We start from the raw sequence: 25,072 nt of genomic DNA, 5'->3' as shown, positions 1-25,072 counted from the left end.
CGAGCAAGGAGACACACCTTACGACACCAAAGGCTACCCCCTCTAGGAAGACCGCGAAAGGCCCCAGGAAGATCAAGAACCAGCTGCTCTACAGTACCCACAATAGCCCTCACAAATAACCCACGGAAATATCGAGCAATAGCCCTCCAAAAAACCTGTATAGTCCAACAATCCCAAAAAGAGTGAGCGAAAGTATTGGGGGCCCTGCCACATTTCAAGCACAAAGGGGAGTCAATACCTCCCATTTTATGCAACTGGACTTGAGTAAGATAGGCCCTATAAATCACTCTAACATAACACTCACGATACTCCGCCCCCGTAATCAGAGAAGGGACCCCACGCACCGCTCGCAAAACATCCCAAGCACCAAGATCTAGGCCAAGTTCACGACCCCAGCTTCGCCTAAGCTGCGACACCTCCTTAGTATCCATAAGCTCCAACAAGGCCCTATATAATGCCGACACCGAAGTAAAAGCCACTTTCACCCCATCAAAAAATAACCGAAGCCGCACCCCCATCGGGAAAGCAAGGCGATCCTGCGGAAGGGAAAGAATATAATGCTTAACCTGCCAATAGGCAAAAATATCTCCCCAACCCCCACCCAATCGATCCCTCAAAGCGTCCAAAGGCTGCAGACCGCCCTCCTCCGTCAACAAATGTTCCAAAAGATGAAAGCCTCGTGCCGCCCAGTCGTGAAAAGCCCGGCTATCCCGGCCGGGCGCAAAGGCCAAATTCCCCCGAAGGGGAAGTTGATTCGACACCCTCGGGTCCCCTCCCAGTCTGCCGACCAGGCTCTCCCACACAGCACGCATAGACTTCAACGAAACACACGCACGGAACTCCGGGGGAAGATCCGTAGCAGGCAAGTGTAAGAGACTGTTCAAGGTATGAGGAGCATAGAAGGCCCGTTCAAAATCCAACGGAGTATACTGATGTTCATCCAGGAGCCAGTCTTTCAAATGGCGCAGCAAACAGGCCTCATTATAAAGGCCAAAATCCGGAAGTCCCAGTCCTCCCTGTCGCCAACCTCCCACCAAATAAGATAAACGAACCTTCGGTTTGCGCGAATTCCAACAAAAACGGGACAGCAAACGATATAAACCGTTGACATCCTTTTTCAACAAACGAAGCGGCAACGTCTGCATCACATACAGCCAGCGCGGAAAAATCACCATGCGAACCAAAGAGATGCGGCCCAACAGGGTCAGAGGGAGGCCTTCCCAGGCCTCCAGCTGGACCTTAGTATCAGCCAAAAGCTTGGGAATATTAAGCGAATAAAGCTGAGACGTGGAAACCGAAATGTTGATCCCCAAATATCGAAAGGAGCCCTGGGCCCAGCGTAAAGGAAAAGAGGCGCCCCACCGAACCTGCAGTGCCTGTGAGGACGGCAAGGCCTCAGATTTAAGCAAATTCAAACGGAAGCCTGCATAATCCCCATACTCTCTCATGGTCTCCAAAAGAGCCTGCAAAGAAGAAGAAGGGTCCGACAGAAAAGCCAGGAGATCGTCCGCAAAAGCAGCCACCTTAAAGCTCTGATCCCCCAACTGAGTCCCCCTAATAGTCGGATTCGAATAGATATCCCGAAGGAGGGGGTCAAGCGTCAACACGAACAACAAAGGGGATAGCGGACATCCCTGGCGAGTTCCCGTATGAATCTCAAACAACGATGAACGACACCCATTTACCCACATAGAAGCCTGTGGAGTAGCATATAATGCCCGTAGCGCTGAAACGAAACGACCCCCGAACCCATATTTAGCCAAAGTAGCAAACAAAAAATCCCAATGGACGCGATCGAACGCCTTCTCAGCATCAAAACTAATAAGAAGAGAAGGCGCCGCAACTCTCGAAGCATACTCCAAAGAAATCAAAATTCTGCGCAGGTTCTTAGCCACCGATCGGCCCTTAACAAAACCCACCTGAGACTCATGGAGAAGAAGCGGCAACACCCGTGCCAATCGGTTAGCCAATATCCTTGCCAGCAGCTTAACATCAAAATTAAGTAGCGAAATAGGTCTATAGGATTCTGGCAGAGTAGGGTCCCTTCCGGGCTTCGGAAGAACAATAATCTGCGCTACATTAAGGTGTTCAGGCATCGCCTCAGCATTGATCACCACATTAAACATATGAGCCAGTGGCGCCCCAATTTCAGATTGCAAAAGTTTATAGAATTCAGCTCTATACCCATCAACTCCAGGGGCTTTCAAGGTAGGACTCTGTGCTATAGCCAATTCCACCTCTTCCACCTCAATAGGCGCGTTCAACTGACCCGTCTGCTCCTCCGAAAGACACGGGAGATCAAGCCCCTCCAAATAGAGATCCCCAGAAAGTCCCAAATCCGGAGGTGGAGCATAAAGAGTTGCATAAAAACGGCGCAAGACTTCACAGATGTCCGCATCACTAGTGACCCGCCCAGACTCTACCGTATGGAGGTGCAATATCTTCTTACGGCTCTCCCTTTGCGATATTAAACGCGCTAAAAGTTTCCCTCCCTTATTGCCGTGGACGTATAAGCGGTATTTATAGTAAGCCAAAGACTTAGTTGCCCGTTGATGCAAAAGTGCATTAACCGCCGCCTGCAAGGAAAGCAGACTCTGTCTGTTTTCCGACGTAGGACGCAAAGCAAAGGTACGCCGAGCTCTCATCATCAGGTCCGACAGACGTAACAACTCGCTATCTCTGGTCTTCCGCACCCGGCTAACATAACTAATAATCACTCCCCGCAGGACCGCCTTCGCCGCCTCCCAGTACAAAACCGGGTTCTCCTCATGCTGCTTATTATGGTATTGATAGTCCTTCCACGCCCCTAGAAGATAGGGCAAAAAGTTAGGGTCCTCCTGTAACCACAGCGGATAAGCCCAATACCCAGGTGGGCGAGGCCCCCCACCCGAATCCCAATCCATCCAAACCCATGCATGATCTGAAATCGCATAAGGCCCTATCTCCACCTTTCGAACCCTAGCAAAGAGCGATCGAGAAACCAGCAGATAATCGATACGAGATTGCGAAGCATGGGCGCGAGAGAGATGGGTATAGTCTCGCTCCCCCGGATGCAAGAGTCTCCAAACGTCCAAGAGATCTAGAAGATGACACATCTGAGGAAGACCCCTAGCCTCAGTACCCTCTCCACCCCCAGATGAACGAGATCTATCCAAGGAAGCATCCCAGGCAACATTGAAGTCCCCCCCCACAATCATCGGAAGAGAAGCACGCGACAATAGTAATGCCTTCAAACGGGCGTAAAACGATTTATCATAAGCGTTGGGAGCATAGACACACCCCACCAGCATTTGAACCCCCCCAAGCACCGCCGTACAAAAAGCATAACGACCATCAGCATCTATAGCCACCGGGGTAATCTGAGTAGCCACCGCTTTCCGAAAAAGAATAGCAACTCCCCGTTTCTTCCCAACGGCGGCCGCCGTAATACAGCGCTCCACCCAACCCCGTCTCAATTTAGCATGTTCTAAGTCAGTAAGGTGTGTCTCCTGCAACATAGCAATATCCGCTCGCTGTCTCTGCAAATTTTGTAAAATTTTTGCCCGCTTAACAGGCGAGTTAATGCCTCCAACATTCCAAGTAAGAATTTTCACCATTTAACTGACATAAAAATGGAACAGATACAGTGTAAAAGTGATGAAGAGGAGTAGGCTGCCAAGATGCTGCCCCAGCCTACAGCATCCAGCAGAAAACAAGACAAGACCCCAGGGCCTCCCGGAATCAGGCACCGCAAAAACAAACAAAATAAAAAACACCACACTAAAACCACCCCACGAAACAAAAATCAAACCCCCCCCACCCCACCCCACCCCCACTCCTCCCACCCCCGGACTGTTCCCCAATCCCAACTCCAAACCCATCCCAGAAACCCCCCAAGAAAGACTTTCCCCGAAGGAAAAGTAGATCACATTTGACGCCCACTCCCTCCCCAACCCCTATCACCATAGAAGCCGCAACTGCCCAACACCCAAACCCAGCAGGTATTACCAACAAAGCCCAAAGGAACCCCCCAAGGCAAGGGCCAAAAGACCAACAAGCCCCAGCTCTGCAAGACATCCAACGATAACAAGCAGGAACTAATCCCAACCCAACCGGAACCCCCAGCTCTCTCCACATTCATCCTAGGTGAACCCAGGCCGACCCCCCCCACCCCACTGCGCATCACCCGCACCCAGTGTAACCTATAACCAAACCCCCCCAAAACACACCAAAGGAGCCCCAATAGAACCCAAACAGCAAATCGTCCAAAGAGTCTACAAGAAGGCAGCAAACAAGTAAAGTACAAATATGGACGAGAAACTCCAGGTCTCCGAAGCTCCAAAGCTCCCCATGCCCAGAGCCCATCTCGAGAAGCTCAAAAACATCGGTCACAGGCCTGCGGCCGGCAAACATCGACCCACAGACTGCTGAACTCCGAACCGCTGGACTAGTCCAGGCACTGCGCTCTCCACTCCAGTAGAAAACCCAAATGGCTCCAGGCATGCATATGTATGTACAAGAGCTCAGAGCACCTCCAAGCATCCAAGGTCAATATCAAGAAGAGAAAAATAAAAAATAAAAATAAAATGAAAAACACAACAATGGCAACTGGGCTAGCGGTACTCTGCGGTCAACAAGCAAGCAGGTGCGCAGATCCACAGGATAACAGGTTAGCTCCTCACTCAGGCGGCCCCCCGGATGATGAAATTGCACTGGTAGAGGGACCCGCCGCAGGCTCCTGGGCCAGGAAAGACTGCGCCTCCGCCACAGTGGTAAAATAAGTGGTAGTCCCATTGCTGTGGACCCGAAGTTTCGCCGGGTACAGCAAGGCGAAGCGAATATTGCGTTGTATCAGCTCCGTACACACTGGGGCAAAGGCTCTACGCTGCTGCGAAACTTTAGCAGAGTAATCCTGAAAACATAAAATTCTCTTGTTGTTATAAGTCAAATTCTGGCCCCCACGCATAGCCTGAAGAATAGCCTGCTTATGTACATAGTTCAACAGTTTAATAATCACCACCCGCGGTCTCGCCATCATGGACCGCTTAAGGCCCAGCCTATGAGCTCTTTCAATGCACAGGGGCCCCAAGCCTGGTGGCAGAGTGAGGGAGGAAGTAATCCAGGATTCCATCATGGAACGGAGATCAGACTCTGGCAACTCCTCAGGCAGGCCAACAAACCTCAGATTGCAGCGTCGCGACCGGTTCTCCAGGTCTTCCAAACGATCCTCCAAAGCTGCAAGAGTTTTAGCCTGGTTACTCAGCAGGCCCTCCGCTCCGAGCACGCGGTCATCCAGAGCCTCCACTCTCTGGTGAAAAGATGACACCTCCTGCCCCATCGTGTCCAGTTTCTCCTGCACACGCTCCAGCTTAGCATCAAGGGGGAGCAGCCGCTTTTCTAACACCAGCTCCATCGCGGCAGTCACCTCAGCAGCCACCTCCGACACCCACGCCGGGCTCCCCGTCGCCTCCGGGCTAGCCGGCGCCGCCATTTTACTTTCCCCCGCTTTCTGCTTGTCCCGGTTATTCCTCGGGGTTTTCGCCGACATCGCAGGCTGTTGAACCCCGCCGGTTGTAGTCGGGTCGCTAGGCACTGACCTGCTCGGCAACGCGGTGGCGGGCGCGGTGAAAAAGTGCCGATAAAAGGGGGCTGAGCGAGGAAGCGGCAGGAGAGAACGCGGTCAGCGTCTGCCCTGCTTCATGGCGTCACGTGATCCTCCCTTTTAATATTTTAAAAGTCTGTACACGATGCAGGCAAGAATTTATTGTACCAAAGTTAAAATGCAGTAATAAAAAACCTTTTTACCAACCAAGAGACCCAACACGGTCCGTGTTTTGGACAACACGCCTTCGTCAGGGGTCCATGGTAAATAAGGTATACAATGTACCGCAAAAAATGAAGGTAACAACAATGCCTGTGTATTACACCAAGAGCCGCTGCCAAAAACAAATTTTTTTTGCCTCACTCCAACAGATTCAACTGGAAACTTTTGTTACCCTAAATACCATACAGTACCCAATACATTCTTCCATCAAAATATTAGGAGTTAAACTTGATCGAAATCAAACTATGAAGAATCAAGTGGATGCAGCAGTTTGAAAGGAATTCCATATGCTGTGGAAATTGTGTTCACTTAGATCTTGTTTCAATGTCCTGGCATTTAGATCATTGGTTCAGTCCTTGGCATTGAATCACCTAGACTAGTGTAATATTGTCTGGGGTAAATAAAAATATTTTGAGACTATGAATCATTCAGAATGCCGTAGTCACTCATATTTGGCCTTAAGATGTTTGAACATGTCACCCCTTACTATCGAGAACTGCATTGGTTACAAATTGAGGCTTGCATTATTTTTAAGTTGAGTTGCTTCTATTATAAAGTCTTTATTAATCAAGCTCAATCTTATCTAATTGAAACATTTCTCAGTTCTACTCAAAAGCATCTGTGAAGATCGCATGCTCTGTATGTTTTTCCGTCAGTCAAGGGTTGCAAATTTAAAAGATATTGTGAACGTGCACTCTCTTATCAAACAGCAACTTGGGACAAGGTCTTTAAGAACGTGTTATTGAATTCATTCTCCTTTTTACATTTTAGAAATCAATTGAAAACTTATTTGTTTTCCAAGTTTCTGAGTAACACCTTAAAAAATTATCTCTTATTCTACTTCATTTTGATATTCAAGTTACCTTCTTCCGATCTCTCTCCCTGATGTTAATAATTATTTAATCTTTTGTAAACCACATAGAACTCTTCGGGTTATATGGTCTAGAAATTGATTTTATGATATGTTATTAAATAGTCCTTGCTTGGAAAAGCTTGCAATCTAACTTGATCTTGTAGACATAACATAGAGGGTTGGGGATGCAGAACCCAAGGAGGAGAGTTATGAGTTGAAAGCAGTCTCAAAGAGGTGAGCTTTTAACTTGGACTTGAACACTGCCAGGGACGGAGCCTGCCATAGGAATTCAGGCAGTTTGTTCCAGGCATACGGTGCAGCAAGACAGAACAAAAGCTAGATGGGACTCCAGGGGGCAGTTCTTGGTGTCTGAAAAAGTATTTTAGGGATTCACCATGGTAAAAAGTTTGGAAATGAATGCATTAGAGAAAGGGACTGAATAAATACATAACAGTTTTTAATTACATCATTTATTTAAACATCATAGTTATATAATCCCGATATCACCCAAGTGAAACATACTGTAGTTGCCCCCTTAGTAGAGGCTGACCAAATTTCAGGTTAGTTCCAAAAAATCGTTCTAACCTCCGCTAAGGTCAGTGATCAGGACTCCTTACTAAGAATGACTGGGCAAAAAAGAGATTCACAGATGAGTAGCAAGGTAGAAACCACTGTTTTCAAGAGTAACATCATTGCTTGTCTCAATTTGCAGAAATACACTTGGACGGTCCCGAAGTCTTTTGGGATAATGTTCTATGGACAGACGAGTCAAAAGTGGCACTCTTTGAAAAACACAGGTCCCACTGGGCCCAATTCAGTCAAGAGGCCAGCTCTGTAATGTAACTGTTTAGTCTACTGTTATGTGGTGGAGATGAAAGGGTAACAGAATTAAACAATTGTATAGAATAAATATAAAGGAATCCTATATAGATAGCATGAAACCAAACAAGCTTAGCAGTGATTAGATGGCAGCACTAGAAATTGAGAAGTAAAGCCAACAAGGCAGGAGAGATGAGAAAAGCCAAATGGATAGCAGACATTGGAAAAAGAATTAACAGAAGATACAGAAAGGTAAACCAACATGATGGAAAAACAAAATGTCCAGACAACAAAGGTAGAAAAAAGGTATTTTATTTTGGAATTTATTAACTGGAATATATTTTGTACTTTATGGTGGCATAGCCAGGCAGGGGTGGAGGTGGTGCTGGGAGCAGGACAGGGTGGGGTCAGGAGGCTGTACTTGTATGCCTAGGGCCTATCAAAGGATTAGTCTTGTCCTGTCTGGGCTCCATATCAGTGATGTATGAAGCACTGTAGTGCCCTGAGTGAGAATCCACATGAGACCCCTTCTGATGATTGAGGTTTGACTCCTAGCCAGCAGGAGTTTGAAGCTACATCTGGCATTCTGAAATTCAGTGTGGTGCAGTGAAAAACTTAAATGATTAAAAGATAAATGAACAAATCAACTTATCTGATAAAGACGATTGGCACACTACCGATGGCCAACGTTTCACATTTATGCTGCCTTGGTGTGACAACCGATCGAAGCCTTTCATGTGGAGCGTGAAAGACGTGTCTCCCAGCATTTTTTTTTTGCGTTTCACATGAAAGGCTTCGATCGGTTGTCACACCCTGAGGCAGCAGAAATATAAAACGCTGGCCATCGGTGTGTCGATTGTCTTTATCAGATAAGTTGATTTGTTCATCTATCTTTTATACATTTAAGTTTTTCACTGCACTGCACAGAGCTTTTTCAGTCACCAATGGAGGTTTTTTATGCCAATGAGGTTTACCTTGAACCATTATTGTGGGGATGGGAGGGGTTAGGTTTCTCCTTTTTTGTTCAAGCATGTGTTCTTGCATTCACATGTGCAATTCATTTTTGTATCTGCATTATTTATGTGAAGGAGTTATTTATTGATAGTATTGGATTTTCACTATATCTGTGTTAAGGCTATATCTTCTGAAATTCAGACCATATCCTCAAGGGGGTGTTCATTAGACCCCAGGACAAGTTGTTACTTAACACAAGACACAAGTCTAGTACAGGGGCACTGGACTCTAGAGGAGCCCTCCTGGAATATCAGTCATCTGGAGGCCAGAGACATTTGCTTGAAGCTTCAGCACTTCTAGCTATAGATAATAAGAGAAGGCAGTCAGGGGTGCTGTTGTATATTGTGATGGTGATGGTATACTTCAAAATGCAATCTGGGATCATGCGTGCAGCAGTGACTCTAAAGACAGGTTAAAATTGTTCTGAGTGCAATGCCATCTGGCAGTGATCTCAGCTGTTCTCAAAGCAGAAGTAGACAATGCTCAAATGGATTTTCTTAGGAGGCAGTCCTTGGATCTCAGGGGAGTGGAAGCTGAGTCCCTCAGCTTTTTAGATTTGTAATTGAAAACAATCCTTTTAGTAGCCATTTGTTTAGCCAGGAAAGTGTCTGAATCACAGGCTCTTCTTGCAGAGATCCTTACCTGTCCTTTTCATCTCGTTCTGTTTCCATTGGAATTGTATCATTCATTCTTTGAAAGGTGATTTTCCCTCCTTTTATCTAAATCAGATGATCATGCTTCCAGTGTTCATGGTGTCAGACAAATTGGTTCCCAAGCACCTCATACGCTTGGATATATGCAGAGCCCTCTTTTGTTACTTAGAGGTCATATTCTTTTTGTTAGCGAGATAGCCTATTTGTATTGTTTCATGGGCTACATATTACATTAAGGATACCATAGGAGTGGCTTATATCTTCAATTAGAAAGAGGTTCCAACAGGTCTCAAAGCTTAATGAACCAGAGCTCAAGTGCCTTCTTGGATGGAAGCATAAGCAGTCAGTCCTCAGAATATCTGCAGAGCAGCCACTTGGTCCTCACTTAATTCTTTTGTAAAACATTAAGGATTGATATTTAGGCCAGAGGAAATGCTGCCTTTTGGCAGAGTTGTATTGCAGGGTGCCTTGTATCTTCTGAACTGGTCTAGCAGGATGATAAAGAAGGAGAAATTTACCATTACCTGATTTCCTTTTCTTGATTTCTTCTAGCTCAGTCCAGGACCCACCCAGGAAATTGGCGGAGTCCTGAGTATTGGGTTGCCCTTTTCTCTTAATTATATGTAGTTTTCTTTATTCTGAGATCTGCAGAGGGTTCCTCAGTTGATAAAGGATTCCACATGCATATAGGTTCCTTTAATTCTTAGCTTTGGCATTAGCATCCTGAGAATATTGCTGTCTGCAACACGTTATACTGATGATATCTTAGGAAAAGTCTCTGCTGATAGGGGGACACAACCATTCTCTCCCTCAGAGCTAGCCTACCAGAATTTAAGGAAAGGAAATTATCAGGTAAGAGTAAATTTATCTATCTGCCCAGGTATTATGTTTTTAAAAATTAAAAAAACAAAAACCCAACAAAAAATACCAAATGAGGTTTTTTTTTCTAATTGCTTTATAAATTCTTAAACAGTTCTGAATCGGACCATTTTCATAGTTGTGTCCCAACCTCCTTTTTTGGTAGTATTCACCAGGTAGATTATAATTCTTCTGAGTCTCTTCAGAGGTTTTAACATCCTAATGAAAAGTTGTATGTATATTTATCCCAGGACAAGCAGGCAGCATATTCTTGACTGATGGGTGACGGCACCGATGGAGCCCCGGTACAGACAATTTTAGAGTGATTGCACTCTAAGAACTTAGAAAGTTCTAGCTAGGCCGCACCGCATGTGCGCGAGTGCCTTCCCGCCCGACAGAGGCATGCGGTCCCCAGTTAGGATAAGCCGGCTAAGAAGCCATCCCCTGCAGTTCTGGGCCTGCCAGTCGAGCCAAGTCCTGCAGACAGTGCGCCGGCCCCGCAAACGCTCCGCTCCCATAGAAGTGACTGCCTCTTCATTGGCATCGACTTCGTCTGAGCGTCGAGCTGCACCGCAGGTACCGAGCAAGAAAAAAGTGATACCGGTGCCATCGGGACCGTCTCTGGATGAGCGCATAGCATCCATCCTCCAGGTCCAGCTTAAGGAGCAATTACAACACCTGCTCCTGGCTCTGCTGACTCCGAACCTTCCGGTTTCGGTACCTACTGAGCCTCCGGTACCGATTGTCGATCAGCCTATTTTGTTGGCATCGACGTTATCGGCACCGCTTAAATCTGCCTCTTCTATATCTATGCCTATTTTATCGGCAGAGCCAAAGTCTCTTCGTCGAGCTGCTCATGCTGTCTCTGATCCGGTACCGCTCTCCGACACCCGTACCGCTTTCCAGTCGCCGGGAACGGTGTCGATGCGTTCCAGCAAATCGGTGCGCAAGACCAGGCATACTGAATCCTCTACTCCTCTATCTCAGGGCCGTCTTCCATCGGTACGTGACCCTGATTTATGGGATGACTCCGAGGATCCCCTCGGTACCGAGGAGGATTTTTCATCGGACGAGGCTGAACCATCAGTGCAGGATCCTGCTAGTAAGCCAGAGCACTCTTCCTTCACTCAATTTCTTAGGGAGATGTCAGACACTCTTTCTCTCCCCTTGGAGTCTGATTCTAAGAAGTCAAAAGCATTCCTGGATGCTTTGGACTTTGACCAACCTCCCAAAGAATTTTTAAAATTACCCCTTCATGATATCTTAAGGGAAACTTTTTACAAAAATTTGGAGACTCCTCTCACCATTCCAGGAGCTCCAAGGAAATTAGAATCACTTTATAAAGTCATCCCTATTCCAGGGTTTGACAAACCTCAGCTTCCACGTGAGTCTTTACTGGTGGAATCTACCCTCAAAAAAATCTGCAGGCTCAAGTGTGTATGCCTCTGTCCCTCCTGGCAGAGAGGGCAAAGCTATGGACAAATTTGGTAAACGACTTTACCAGAATGCTATGTTGGCCAACCGTTCAGGTAATTATGCATTCCACTTTTCCTTTTACCTGAAACATCTTATCCAGCAGATGGCCACTTTTTAAAAATACATTCCTGACCGCAAGCTTTCTGCTTTTCAGCAATGCACTGCCAGTCTCTTGCAGCTCAGGAAGTTTATGTTCCGTTCCATCTATGACACTTTAGAACTGACATCCCGAGCTACTGCTATGTCTGTAGCGATGAGATGTTTGGCATGGCTTCGTGTCTCAGACCTTGATGTGAACCACCAGGACCGCCTGGCCAATGCTCCTTGCCTGGGTGATGAGCTGTTTGGAGAATCTCTGGATACCACCACCCAGAAACTTTCGGCTCATGAGACGAGGTGGAATACCTTATTGAAAAATAAAAAGAAACCTCCCCCTCCTCGTCCTTTTAGGCAGCAGACGTCATACCAGCGCCGGTTCTCTGCTCGGCCAATTCAACCTCATCCTCCTCAGCCTCGGAGACCACGGCAACAACAGCACCAACAGGCTCGTCAACCACAGCCACCTGCAATGAAACCTGTTGCCCAGCCTAAACCAACTCAGCCCTTTTGACTCTCTTCTCCAGAGCATTGCCAGTCTTCCTCCCTCATGTCCTCTTCCACAGCCTATAGGAGGTCGACTAAACATTTTTCTGGCTCAATGGGAGGTAATCACCACCGATCAGTGGGTGCTCTCTATCATTGCCCACGGCTACTCCCTCAACTTTCAGACTCCTCCGCCGTTAGGCCTGCCAAAAGAATCTGCTTCCAACAAGTCTCAGTCCCTCCTTCTCGCTCAAGAGGTTCAATCCCTCCTCCTTCTCAATGCCATCGAAGAAATTCCTCCAGATCAGCGAGGTCAGGGATTTTACTCCAGATACTTTCTAGTCCCCAAAAAGACCGGAGACCTCAGACCTATATTAGATCTCAGAGATCTCAACAAATGTTTGGTCAAGGAGAAGTTCAAAATGCTCTCTCTTGCCACCCTCTACCCTCTTCTCACTCAGGGCGACTGGCTATGCTCCCTCGATCTCAAAGAGGCCTACATACATATTCCTATCCATCTGACGTCCAGGCAATATCTACGCTTTCTCATCAATCAACATCATTATCAGTACAAGGTGCTACCCTTCAGTCTGGCCTCCTCTCCCAGGGTATTCACCAAGTGTCTGATTGTGGTAGCAGCCTATCTCCGCTCTCACAATTTTCAAGTCTTCCCTTATGTGGACGACTTCCCTTATGTGGATGTAGCTTCAAACTCCTGCTGGCTAGGAGTCAAACCTCAATCATCAGAAGGGGTCTCATGTGGATTCTCACTCAGGGCACTACGGTGCTTCATACATCACTGATATGGAGCCCAGACAGGACAAGATTAATCCTTTGATAGGCCCTAGGCACACAAGTACAGCCTCCTGACCCCACCCTGTCCTGCTCCCAGCACCACCTAATCAAAGCTCATTCCCCTCTGGCGGTTCTGCTTGCCACCAACCAGACCATTCATTTCCTTCAACTGTTGGGTTTTGAAATCAATCTACCCAAGTCGCACCTCATTCCAACCCAGCGACTTCAATTCATTGGAGCCATTCTGGACACTGTTCTGATGAGGGCGTTTCTTCCATCCAACCGCCTTCAGACCATCCTTCATCTCTGTCGGCAGGTGTTTCAACAGATTACCATCTCAGCAAATCACATGATGGTGCTCTTGGGGCACATGGCTTCGACAGTGCATGTCACCCCTTTTGCACGTCTCCACCTGCGCACTCCTCAATGGACCCTAGCGACCCAGTGGTCCCAAGCGACGGATCCTTGCTCACAACACATATCTGTGACATCGTCTCTTCGACAGTCGCTTCTTTGGTGGTTGACATCTTCAAATCTATCCAGAGGTCTACTGTTCCATTTACTTCCTCATTATCTCGTGATCACCACACCCCTTATGCCTGGGGAGCTCACTTGAACGACTTCCAAACTCAGGGGCTTTGGACTGCCCAGGAAAAGAAACACCACATCAATTTCCTGGAACTCCGAGCAATGTTTTATACCCTCAAGGCTTTTCAACATCTTCTCTTTCCTCAAGTACTACTCATTTGCACAGACAATCAAGTTGCAATGTACTATATCAACAAACAGGGAGGGACGTGCTCTCGCCGGTTGTGTTAGGAAGCCCAACGGATTTGGTCTTGGGCGACAGCTCGTCATTTATTCCTGAAGGCTGTCTACATTCAAGGAGAACAGAATTCCTTAGCAGACAATCTCAGCAGAATTCTCTAACCTCACGAATGGACTCTCGACCCCTTGACTCTCCAGTCCATTTTCACTCAATGGGGCACTCCTCAGGTGGACCTTTTTGCAGCTCCTCACAATCATCAATTGCCCCTGTTTTGCTCCAGACTCTACTCCCCTCACCGTCTGGCACCCGATGCATTTCTCCTGGATTGGACCAATCTCTTCCTATATACATTTCCCCCTCTACCGCTCATGCTGCGGACATTGTTCAAGCTCAGGAGGGAACAAGCCACCATGATTCTCATCGCTCCACGGTGGCCCAGGCAGCATTGGTTCTCCCTTCTACTTCAACTCAGTTCCAGGGAACCCATACTTCTTCCACTGTTTCCTTCTCTGCTTACTCAGCATCGTCAGTCCCTACTGCATCCCAACCTACAGTCTCTGCACCTGACAGCTTGCTATCTCTCGGGCTGACTTCGGCTCATTTACTTCTGTCTCAGTCTGTCCGTTCTATCATTGATGCTTGCAGGAAACCGGCCACCCTTCAGTGTTACCAACAGAAGTGGTCTCGGTTTTCTTCCTGGTGCCTCTTACATCACCATAATCCCACGTCTCTAGCAGTGGGACTGGTGTTGGACTATCTTCTTTCCCTGTCTGACTCTGGTCTCAAATCTACTTCTATCAGAGTTCATCTCAGTGCCATTGCTGTTTTTCATGAGCCAATTCATGGAAAACCCCTCTCTGCTCATCCTTTGGTTTCCAGATTTATGAGGGGCCTTTTCAATGTGAAACCACCTCTTAAAGCCCCTCCTGTTATCTGGGATTTCAATGTGGTTCTTTCTGCTTTAATGAAGCCGCCTTTTTAACCTTTGGCCAAAGCACATTTCAAATTTCTCACTTGGAAAGTGGTCTTCCTTATAGCTCTCACCTCTGCCAGGAGGGTCAGTGAGTTACATGCACTAGTGGCCGATCCACCTTTTACTGTTTTTCACCATGATAAGGTGGTTCTACATACACACCCAAAGTTCCTCCCTAAGGTTGTGTCTGACTTTCATCTTAATCAGTCCATTGTCCTACCTGTTTTTTTCCCAAAGCCTCATTCTCATCCAGGTGAACAGGCTTTGCATACCTTGGACTGTAAACGTGCTTTGGCTTACTATCTCGAACGCACTAAACCTCACAGATCATCTCCTCAACTGTTTTTGTCATTTGATCCTAACAAGATGGGTCATCCTGTATCTAAACGCACTCTATCCAATTGGCTTGCTGCTTGCGTTTCATTCTGTTATGCTCAGTCGGGCCTGACACTGGAAGGTTCTGTCACGGGCCACAAAGTTAGAGCTATGGCAGCGTCTGTAGCTTTCCTCCGCTCCACTTCCATTGAGGAAATCTGCAAGGCTGCTACTTGGTCCTCAGTTCATACTTTTACATCTCACTATTGTCTGGATGCATTCTCCAGACGGGATGGACACTTCGGCCAATCTGTTTTACAAAATTTGTTTTCCTAATGGCCAACCTTCCCTCCATCCCGCTTTTTGTTAGCTTGGAGGTCACCCATCAGTCAAGAATATGCTGCCTGCTTGTCCTGGGATAAAGCACAGTTACTTACCGTAACAGGTGTTATTCAGGGACAGCAGGCAGATATTCTTGCATCCCACCCACCTCCCCGGGTTGGCTTCTTAGCTGGCTTATCCTAACTGGGGACCGCGCGCCTCCGTCGGGCGGGAAGGCACTCGCGCACGCGCGGTGCAGCCTAGCTAGAACTTTCTAAGTTCTTAGAGTGCAATCACTCTAAAATTGTCCGTACCGGGGCTCCGTCGGTGCCGTCACCCATCAGTCAAGAATATCTGCCTGCTGTCCCTGGATAACACCTGTTACGGTAAGTAACTGTGCTTTCTCTCCCTTGTTAAATGTTTGGCATAAACAAGGATCTGTTTTCTTCTGGTGACACTTCCATTTATCAATGGTGCAATGCATTGTGAAGGTTAATACTGTATGAACTACTACTACATTGAGATTCCCTAGATCAAAGAAAGGAAAGCCAAGATTGGAGGATCATGAACTTGGCTGCACAGACAGAGGGAATAATACATTTCATTGCACATGTGAAGAAAATCATTGATGACTTTTGGTTGAAGGTGATAATCTTTAAAGCACACAACATCATTAAAATCCTAAATACTCGTGTTTCTCATTGCTGTATGTTGCTTGCCAAGAATTGGTTTCAGATGATATCACATCAGCTTGTGGCTGCATTTTGAAAACAGGTCTTTCACAAAAGTTTTAAAACTGTGAACTCTTCTGTTTGCTTTTTGATTCTAGGTTAGTGTATTATTTCTCACTTTGTTATGCTTTACTTTTAGACTGTCAGAGGAGATGAGTTGTCCAGCCGAATTCAAAGCATGCTGGGTAATTATGAAGAGGTGGAGGAACCCATTAGCACAAAGACCTCTCAGAATAATCATGGGATCCCGATAAGTGCTTGTGCATTGACCTCCCAGGGAAAACCTGCTTGCCCACCCTTATCCACAAAAGTCAGCAGTATGTCCCAACCCTCAGTCCATAGTAGTGACCACTGGCCCCTTGGATCTGCTGTTGCTTCATCTGCCTGCAGCTCCTGCCAGCACCAAAAAACTCAACCCAACACTGAACAATGCTCAGGTTTGCACACCAAAAACTGCATTTCAACCCATAATCGGGACCAAAGCCAAAATCAGAATAGTAGTCAGCAGCACAAAAAGAGCAGTCAGCTTATCAATAAGGATTGCTTTTCTAATGAGCAATTACCTTCGTTGTCAAAGCTTCCTCCATTGCTGCCATCATTGTCTCCTCTGAGGGAGTCACGGTCGCCTTCACTTTCCAGCCAACCTGTGAGTTCCAGACCACAGCCACACAAAAATCACAGAAAAGTGTACCGTCATCCAGCAAAGTCTCTCCAGACTACAGGCATGGGACCTCATGAGACTGAAACACGAGGCAGTTCTAATTCAGTCACTAACTTGACTGTGGCCAATCAGCCTTCCTTACAAACTTTCCCCCCTTCTTTACCATCAAAAACCAGTGTTGTGCCACAGAAACCTACAGCATATGTTAGACCAATGGATGGCCAAGATCAGGCACCAAACGAGTCTCCAGAACTGAAGTTGCTGCCTGAGGACAACCATGGGCAATCTTATGCAAATTTCAAAACAAGTGCCAAGACCAAGCCCTCCAAGATAAAAATGCCTTCTGAATCCATTGAGGTTAGTAACCGTTATTGATTTGTTCACCTTTTTGTTTAATTTGCGATGTGTGTTACTTCAGTTGACTGAAGAAGAATACAGAGCACCATAGCCTTAGTCTTGCTTCAAGACAGTGATGCAAGCTGTGTGAGGGCACCATGTGTGTTTGGATGCCTTATTACTTAATGAAAGTTAGTGTGGAAACCCCTAACAAGGGAAACTCCCCCCCTCCATTTGTTTGCTATGTCATTATTTTTGTTTCACAGCCTCCCTCCCTCCCCTGGAATGAAAGATGATGTCATTCAAAGATACAGAAGGAGACCTTTCTTGCCAAAGCTATACCAGTTATTTGGAAATTCTAGGACATTACCATTCTAGTTCCTCATACTCTCTTCCCAGGTTCTCTCCCTTCTACTCTTCTTTATGGCTTCCTCCTGCATTCTTGCAGCCCTCCTTTTGGCTATTTGTGGATCAGACAGACAGAAGATGTCAGAGCTTGCAGCAATAGGAGGGAAATTAAAATATGGTGTTTGTAAACTGCTACATGCTCACAGTCCCTGGATTGGTCTTGCCCTTCACATGAATTTCCTTGGTATCAGAAAGTCCATACCAGAAGAGGAGGCCAGGCCTTCACAAGGGCTGTGAACATCTGCTGGCCCACTGGCATCTTGCTGACTTTTTCCTCTGACTAATGCCACTGCTTGTACATCCCTGCTAGTACAATCAACATATTTTTTTTTTTCCCCTTTTGCAAATCTGGGACACCTGGGCAAGGCCTCTTCAGGACAATCTTCCTCGAAAAATCTATTAAAAAACCCAAATATTATATTCTTTGTACTTAAGCAATTTAAACAATATACTTTAACACACTGTTAGGGCCATTTTCATAACACAAGAACATCCAAAAATTGGCACATTGTATTTTTCTCTGCAGAACATCTAAGTGCCAATAATCAAAACAAAGAACTTGGACATTTGGGCCAAATTCTATAAACGGTGTCCCAATTGTAGGCGGTCAACTGCTGCCTAACCAGCCAATTGAGATGTATGTTAAAAAAACTCAAAACATGAACCTTCTGTAGGTGCTTCTGAGAGCCTAGGGAGGCATATAGGCCCACCTAAGCTCGCCTAAGGCTAGATGTGGGTGTGACTTGGCGGCTATTTGTGCCTCCCTAGGCCCGCAGTAGATGCTGGCCTACATTGTAAGCAGATGCAGCTGAGCTTATTGCAGCAAGGGATCTCCCTTAGACCACTCCCACTGCATCCCAGAAAGCACTGCAAATGGGGCCTAAGATTCCGATTGGCCCAGGTTACTAAGGCCCCTCCTACAGGAAAGGCCTTAAGTACCTGGGCCAATCAGGGCCTAAGGCCACTTCCTGGTGCATCCCACGATGCACAGGGAAGGGGCAGATCCACCATTCATGAGAAGGCGGTCCAGCCGGCTGGAAGCAGGAAGGATGCCTCTGGCTGGCCAACATTTTAAGGTTGGGGGGGGTCTGTGGGGTTGGAGAGGGGTCTGGGGGGTCCTGGAGGGGATGCCTGCGATGTTCGGGGAGGGGGGTTCTGGCAGGAGGGACTGGACATCCCTCCTGCCAGTAGTCTTTGAAGGGGGTGGTGGGGGGGGTTGCCACTAAATATCACAGCAGGGGGATCCCTTGCCACGATAAACTCAGCGGCAACCCAATTCTCTAACTGGTGCCCATGACATGGACGCTGGTTAGAGAATTGGGTTATTAGACGTGAGGATTCCCTTGTCGATTCTCAGAAGCCACTAAGGCAGTTTCTGAGACTGGGCCCTTTGTGGGACATTCGCCCTCCAAAATGTCAAACTCAGAAAGGGGCACATTAGAGGTGTGTTTTGGATGGGCTATGGGCTGAGTTAGATTTGGACGTTTTGTGGCGATAATCAAACCTTTTGTAGGATGTCCTAGATGGAACATAGACATTCTGAGCTAGACCTGGTTTAGAAGCGTCTTAAGTGCCAGAATGGTACCCAAACTGACCAGATGACCACTGAAGGGATTAAGTAATGGCTATCCCAACACTCTCCTGGTAGTCACTGAACCCCTCCCATCCTCTAAAATTATGAATACATATATGTCTGTAGAACAGCAACATCTGGCATGGGAAAGGTTTAGTATAGCATTACACAGGTGTCTTAAGTAGCCTGGTGGGCTAATGAGCTATAGAGAGGAAGACCCAGGCCCATAAGACACACTATCCACTACATTTATGTGGAAAGTGTGAGGCCACAGAAACATCCAAGTAGAAAACGTCCAAATCAAGATCATTTGGATGTGAGAGGGGCCATCATTTTAATGGGTTGGCTACATAGACATCCCAATAGAACAGTGGGGCATCTTAGAGGGCACTGATGTGAACTTAAAATAAAGGGTGCTAGAAATATATCTCACCATAACCCCCTTCTAATATATGGTGATCCTCCAAAATACCCTCAAAACCTGTCTACCACCCCACTGCTCTAATGTTTGCAGGTGGCATTTATATGGTAGTATAGTAGGATTTTGGTGGGTTTTGGTAAACTTATACTTTCTACCAAAAAATGTAGTGGTTAAATTGTCTTATGGGCCTGGATTCTCCTCTCTATGGCTCATTAGCCCATCCACCAGGCTACTTAAGACACCTGAGTGATGCTATACTAAACCTTTCCCATTCCAGATGCTGCTGTTCTACAGAAAGGTACACATATGTACCATATAAGTGCCACCTGCAACCATAAGGACTATTGGAGTGGTAGACAGGTGTGTATAGTAAGTTTTGGGGGAGTTTTGAAGGATTCACCATACATTGGAAGAGGGTTATGATGCGATGTACTTCTGGCACCCTTTATGTGAAGTTCACAGCGGTGCCCTCTAAGGTGCCCCACTGCTCTTTTGGGATGTCTGCAGCCAGTAAATCAAAGACAAAAAGGAAACATACAAATAACCTTACTAGGTCAGACCAATGGTCAATCAAGCCCGTTGTCACGGTGGCCAATCCAGGTCACTAGTACCTGGCCAAAACCCAAAGAGTAGCAACGTTTCATGCTACCGATCCTGGGCAAGCAGAGGCTTCTCCCATGTTTTAATAACAGACTATGGACCTTCCTCCAGGAATTTGTCCAGACCTTTCTTAAAACCAGCTATACTATCCGCTTTTGCCACAACCTCTGCTAACGCATTTCAGAGCTTAACTATTCTCGGAGTAAAAAAATATTTCTTCCTATTGGCTTTAAAAGTATTTCCCTGCAGTTTTATCGAGTGTCCTCTAGTCTTTGTAATTTTTGACGGAGTGAAAAATCGATCCACTTGTACCCATTCTTCTCCACTCAGGATTTTGTAGACTTCAATCATATCTCCCCTCAGCCTTCTTTTCCAAGCTGAGGAGCCCTAACTTTTTTAGGCTTTCTTCATACGAGAGGAGTTCCGTCCCCTTTATCATCTTGGTCATTCTTCTTTTCTAGTGCTGCTATATCTTTCTTGAGATATGGACACCAGAATTGAACGCAATATTCCTGGTGAGGTCGCACCATGAAGCGATAACGAGGCATTATAATAGCTTTAGTCTTGTTAACCATCCTTTTTTAAATAATTCCTAGCATCTTGTTCGCTTTGTTGGCAGCTTTACCGGACACTGTATCCCACAGATAGGCAAATTTGTTGCAAGCATACTTTATTACCACCATCTTAGGGACCCCTGATGAAGATATGTTGATCGAAACACGGACCGTGTCGGGTCCCTTTACCTGTCCTAAGGTGATCTGTCTGTATGCAACAAATTGTTTATTGTAATAAACATTGCATGCATCTTGTACAGTGGTCTGCAGTTTTCCTTTTTGTGTTTGATTTACTGTGCCCTTACTGCAGATTTGTTGGATGTTGTTTCTTTGTCTGATGACTGCAGCCAGTCCATTACAGTGCTTGCCTCTCCCATGTCTAAATGGTGTCTACTTGGTCATTTCGAACTTGGACATTTTTGTGGTCGAAAATGTCAGACACCCTTGCAGCTAAGACATCCAAGTAGGGGATTGTCCTCCAAAACATTTGGATGGCCCGTTTGAAAATGGCTGTGTTCCGACTTTTGACGTTTTGCAGAAAATGTCCAAAGTTGGACTTAGAAGTCCTATTGAAAATGGCCTTCCACGTGTATCAAAGTCTTAGGGTGGGCGATACATCCCATATAAAAGAAAATAAATTATGCAATAAAAAAGCCAAATTAGCTGACAAAATTAAGATGTTCATTATGTAGAAAATGTTCAAACTATGGTGTCTCTAGCTTGGTCTTATTGTATGTCTCTGTTGTTCTCTCTGTCTTCCTCCTTTTTCTTTTCAATTTCAGCTCTCTCTTTTCCTTCTTTGTCTTTTGTTTACCAGTGGATATTTGAATATTTTTTTTTTCCTTTTCTATGTGTTTCAACTCCTTTTCCTTGATGCTCCACTTTTCTTATCCTTTCGGCTCTTCTTCCCATTCCCTCTCTTCTCATGTGTTCTTTTCCTTAACATCTTATCTTCTCCATCCAGCATTTTATTCTCACATATCCTTAATTTCTTTTATGGGTGTTTTAATTTCTTTTCACACTCTCCCCTCCTGACATTCTTCCCACCTTCTAGACCACATGCTTCAAACAGAAGGCTCACAGGCTGAATCCGGCCCACCTGGCCGTTTTATGCGTCCCGCAGTGAATGTGCGCTTGATACTACACTCTCAAGGAACCTCAGCTGAAATTTAAACTCTTCGGGCAGCCAACATGAAACCAGCCTCCCACTGACGGCCTGTCCTGGAAGTGTTCTTTCTGCAGCATCCTGCCAATGCGGGAAGAGGAAGTGCTGCAGAAAGAACACTTCAGGGCAGATCGACGGCAGGAGGCTGGCTTCACATCAGCTGCCCAAAGATTTTAAATTTCAGCGGCAGAGAGGTGGTAGGTGGGGGAGTCAGGATTCGGGAACTGGGGAATATTGTACTGTAGGATCCAGCAGAGAGGGGAGGGCTGGGGTTGGGAATGAGGGAAGGACATGCTGCATGGGCTGCAGGGGAAGGTGGGTTGGGAAAGCAAGAAGGACAGAGGCTGCATGGGCTGAGAGGGGGGTTGGGAAGGACAGAGGCTACACGGGCTGGGGGTTAGGAAGGGAGGGAAAGAGAGATGCTGTTGGTGGGTGATGGAAGAGAAAAAGAAAAATCTTGGATAAAGGTGTGTGGAGTGGGAGGAAAAGAGAGATGGTATATATGAGGAAGAGGGAGAATTGTTGGACATGATAGTGGTGGAGAGAAAGGAGGGAGAAATATTACACTGGGAGGGAGGAGAGATGACTCAAAGAAGGGAGATATGTCAGATTCCAGAGAAGGGTGATGGAAGGAGGGAATAGAGAAATGTCAGACCACTGGAATGGGAAGTAGAGAGAGAGAGATGCCAGACCACAGAATGGAAAAGAAGAATTATTTTGTGGACCGGCAAACTATTAAGACTGAAATAAAAAAAAAAAACACATTTCAACCCTGTCCCCACGAGCTCAGTCCCCGCAAACCATCTGATCCCATCCGCTTAAGTCTCAGTTATGATTTTATATTGAAAGTATTTTATTAAAGTATAAAAAGAAACAATATTCTGTACAATTGTCATTTTATAAATACAAATAATATTGTATCTGCATTCTTTCTATGCACCTCTCCCCTTTCCATCCAGCCTGCACCCCCTCTCCTTTTTATATGATTCATTCCAGCTTCACTGCTCTCTTCATTTTTCTCTCCTACACCTGATCTAGCATCTTTGTCCCTCTCTCCTTATTTCTCATCTGACCCCTTTCCCAGCATCAATCTCTCATAAGAACATAAGAATTGCCGCTGCTGGGTCAGACCAGTGATCCATCCTGCCCAGCAGTCCTCTCACGCGGTGGCCCTCAGGTCAAAGACCAGTGCTGTAAATGAGTTTAGCCTCACCTGCTTACATTTCAGTTTAGCAGGAACTTGTCCAGCTTAGTCTTGAAATCCTGGAGTGTGTTTTCCCCTACAACAGACTCCGGAAGAGCGTTCCAGCTTTCCAACACTTTCTGGGTGAAGAAGAACTTCCTTATGTTTATATGGAATCTATTCCCTTTCAATTTTAGAGAGTGCCCTCTCGTTCTCCCTACCTTGGAAAGGGTGAACAGTCTGTCTTTATCTACTAAGTCTATTCCCGTCAGTATTTTGAATGTTTTTATCAAGTCCCCTCTGTCTCCTCTTTTCAAGGGAGAAGAGCCCCAGTTTCTCCAATCTCATTGTACAGCAACTCTTCCATCCCCTTAACCATTTTAGTCGCTCTTCTCTGGACCCTTTCGAGTAGTCCTTCTTCATGTCTTTCTTCATGTATGGCGACCAGTGCTGGACGCAGTACTCCAAGTGAGGGAGCACCATGGCCCGGTACAGGAGCATGATAACCCTCTCCGATCTGTTTGTAATCCCCTTTTTAATCATTCCTAGAATTCTGTTCGCCCTTTTCGCCATCGCCGTGCATTGCACAGACGGTTTATCGACTTGTCGATCAGAACTCCCAAGTCTCTTTCCTGGGAGGTCTCTCCAGGTACCGCCCCGGACATCCTGTATTTGTGCATAAGATTTTTGTTACCGATATGCATCACTTTACACTTATCTACGTTGAACCTCATTTGCCATGTCGATGCCCATTTCTCAAGCTTGATTATGTCATGTTGCAGATCTTCAGAATCCCCCTGCGTCTTCACTATTCTGAATAACTTCGTATCGTCCGCAAATTTAATCACCTCACTCATTGTACCAATGTCCAGATTGTTTATAAAGATGTTGAAGAGCACGGGTCCAAGCACGAGCTCTGCGGCACCCTACTGGTGATGCTCTTCCAGTCCGAGTATTGTCCATTTATCTCCACTCTCTGTTTCCTATGCTCCAGCCAGTTTTTAATTTCACCCTCGATTCCATGACTCGCAATCTTCCGAAGCAGTCGTTCATGTGGAACCTTGTCGTACGCCTTCTGAAAATCCAGATAAACAATGTCGACCGGGTCGCCCTTGTCTATCCGCCTGTTTACTCCCTCGAAGAAGTGCAGCAAGTTCGTCAGGCAAGATCTTCCTTTGCTGAAACCGTGCTGGCTGGTCCTCATTAGACCGTGTCAGTCAAGGTGATCAATGATGCGGTCCTTTATCAGTGCCTCTACCATCTTTCCCGATACCGATGTCAGACTCATTGTTCTGTAGTTTCCCAGATCTCCCCTCGAACCCTTTTGAAGATCGGCGTAACATTTGCCACCTTCCAGTCTTCCGGAATCTTTCCCAATTTGATCGACAGGTTGGCTATTAGTTGAAGCAGTTCAGCTATAGTCCCTTTCAGTTCTTTGATGACCCTCAGATGGATGCCACACGGTCCCGGGGATTTATCACTCTTTAGCTTATCAATCAGCCTGTGTACCTTTTCTAGACTGACCGTCAGCCCTGTCAGTTTCTCGTCTTCGTTTCCAGCATAGGGCCTGATGGGTTCCGGTATGTTGCGTATATCCTCTTCGGTAAATACAGACACACTTTAGCACTCCCTTTATTCCATGGTCATCCGCTTCCTTCGCGGGTCGTTTCCCCTTAATGTATCGAAAGAACAGCTTGAAGTTTTTCGCCTCCTTGGTTATTTTTTTCTTCGTAGTCTCTTTTAGCCCCTTTTACCGCCTTGTGGCACCTGCGTTGATGTTTTTTGTGCTTATTCCAGTTTTTGTCCATTTTTGACCTTTTCCATTCCTTAAATGAACTTTTCTTGTCTCTGATCGCTTCCTTCACCTCTACAGTGAGCCACGCCGGTTCTTTGTTCTTTTTCATCTTGGATTCTTTGTTGATACGCAGTATATGTAGATTTTGCGCCTCAGTGACTGTGTCCTTAAAAAGGAACCAAGCTTGCTCTAGCGTTTTTACTGTGCTTATCCTCTTCTTAATCTTCTTCCCTACCATGAGTCTCATCCCTTTGTAATTCCCTTTTCGGAAGTTCAGTGCCGTGGCCGTGGACCGATGTTTTGCCCCTGCATCCAGGTCGAAGTGGATCATGTTCTGATTGCTGTTTCCCAGCATCTTCTACACTTTTGCCGGTCCTCGCAGTCCATTTAGAATTAAGTCCAGAAATGCATTTC

The 25,072-nt window shown here is 46.2% G+C and overlaps 1 protein-coding gene across 8 annotated transcripts in view; it reads left to right on the top strand.

The window, feature by feature from the left end:
• Positions 1-25,072, top strand: part of AFF1 (AF4/FMR2 family member 1) — a 517,509-nt gene that overhangs the window by 238,093 nt on the left and 254,344 nt on the right. For all 8 annotated transcript variants that reach the window (XM_033962847.1, XM_033962828.1, XM_033962809.1 and 5 more), the window contains one exon: positions 16,102-16,980. In XM_033962847.1, coding sequence (XP_033818738.1) covers positions 16,102-16,980 — 879 coding nt within the window. The remainder of the gene's footprint in view (positions 1-16,101; positions 16,981-25,072) is intronic.

The sequence above is a fragment of the Geotrypetes seraphini genome, chromosome 1 (assembly GCF_902459505.1).
Source record: "Geotrypetes seraphini chromosome 1, aGeoSer1.1, whole genome shotgun sequence".
NCBI classification, from domain to species: domain Eukaryota; kingdom Metazoa; phylum Chordata; class Amphibia; order Gymnophiona; family Dermophiidae; genus Geotrypetes; species Geotrypetes seraphini.
The sequence above is the reverse complement of the archived record's forward strand: the minus strand, read 5'-3'. Positions and strand labels throughout refer to the sequence as shown.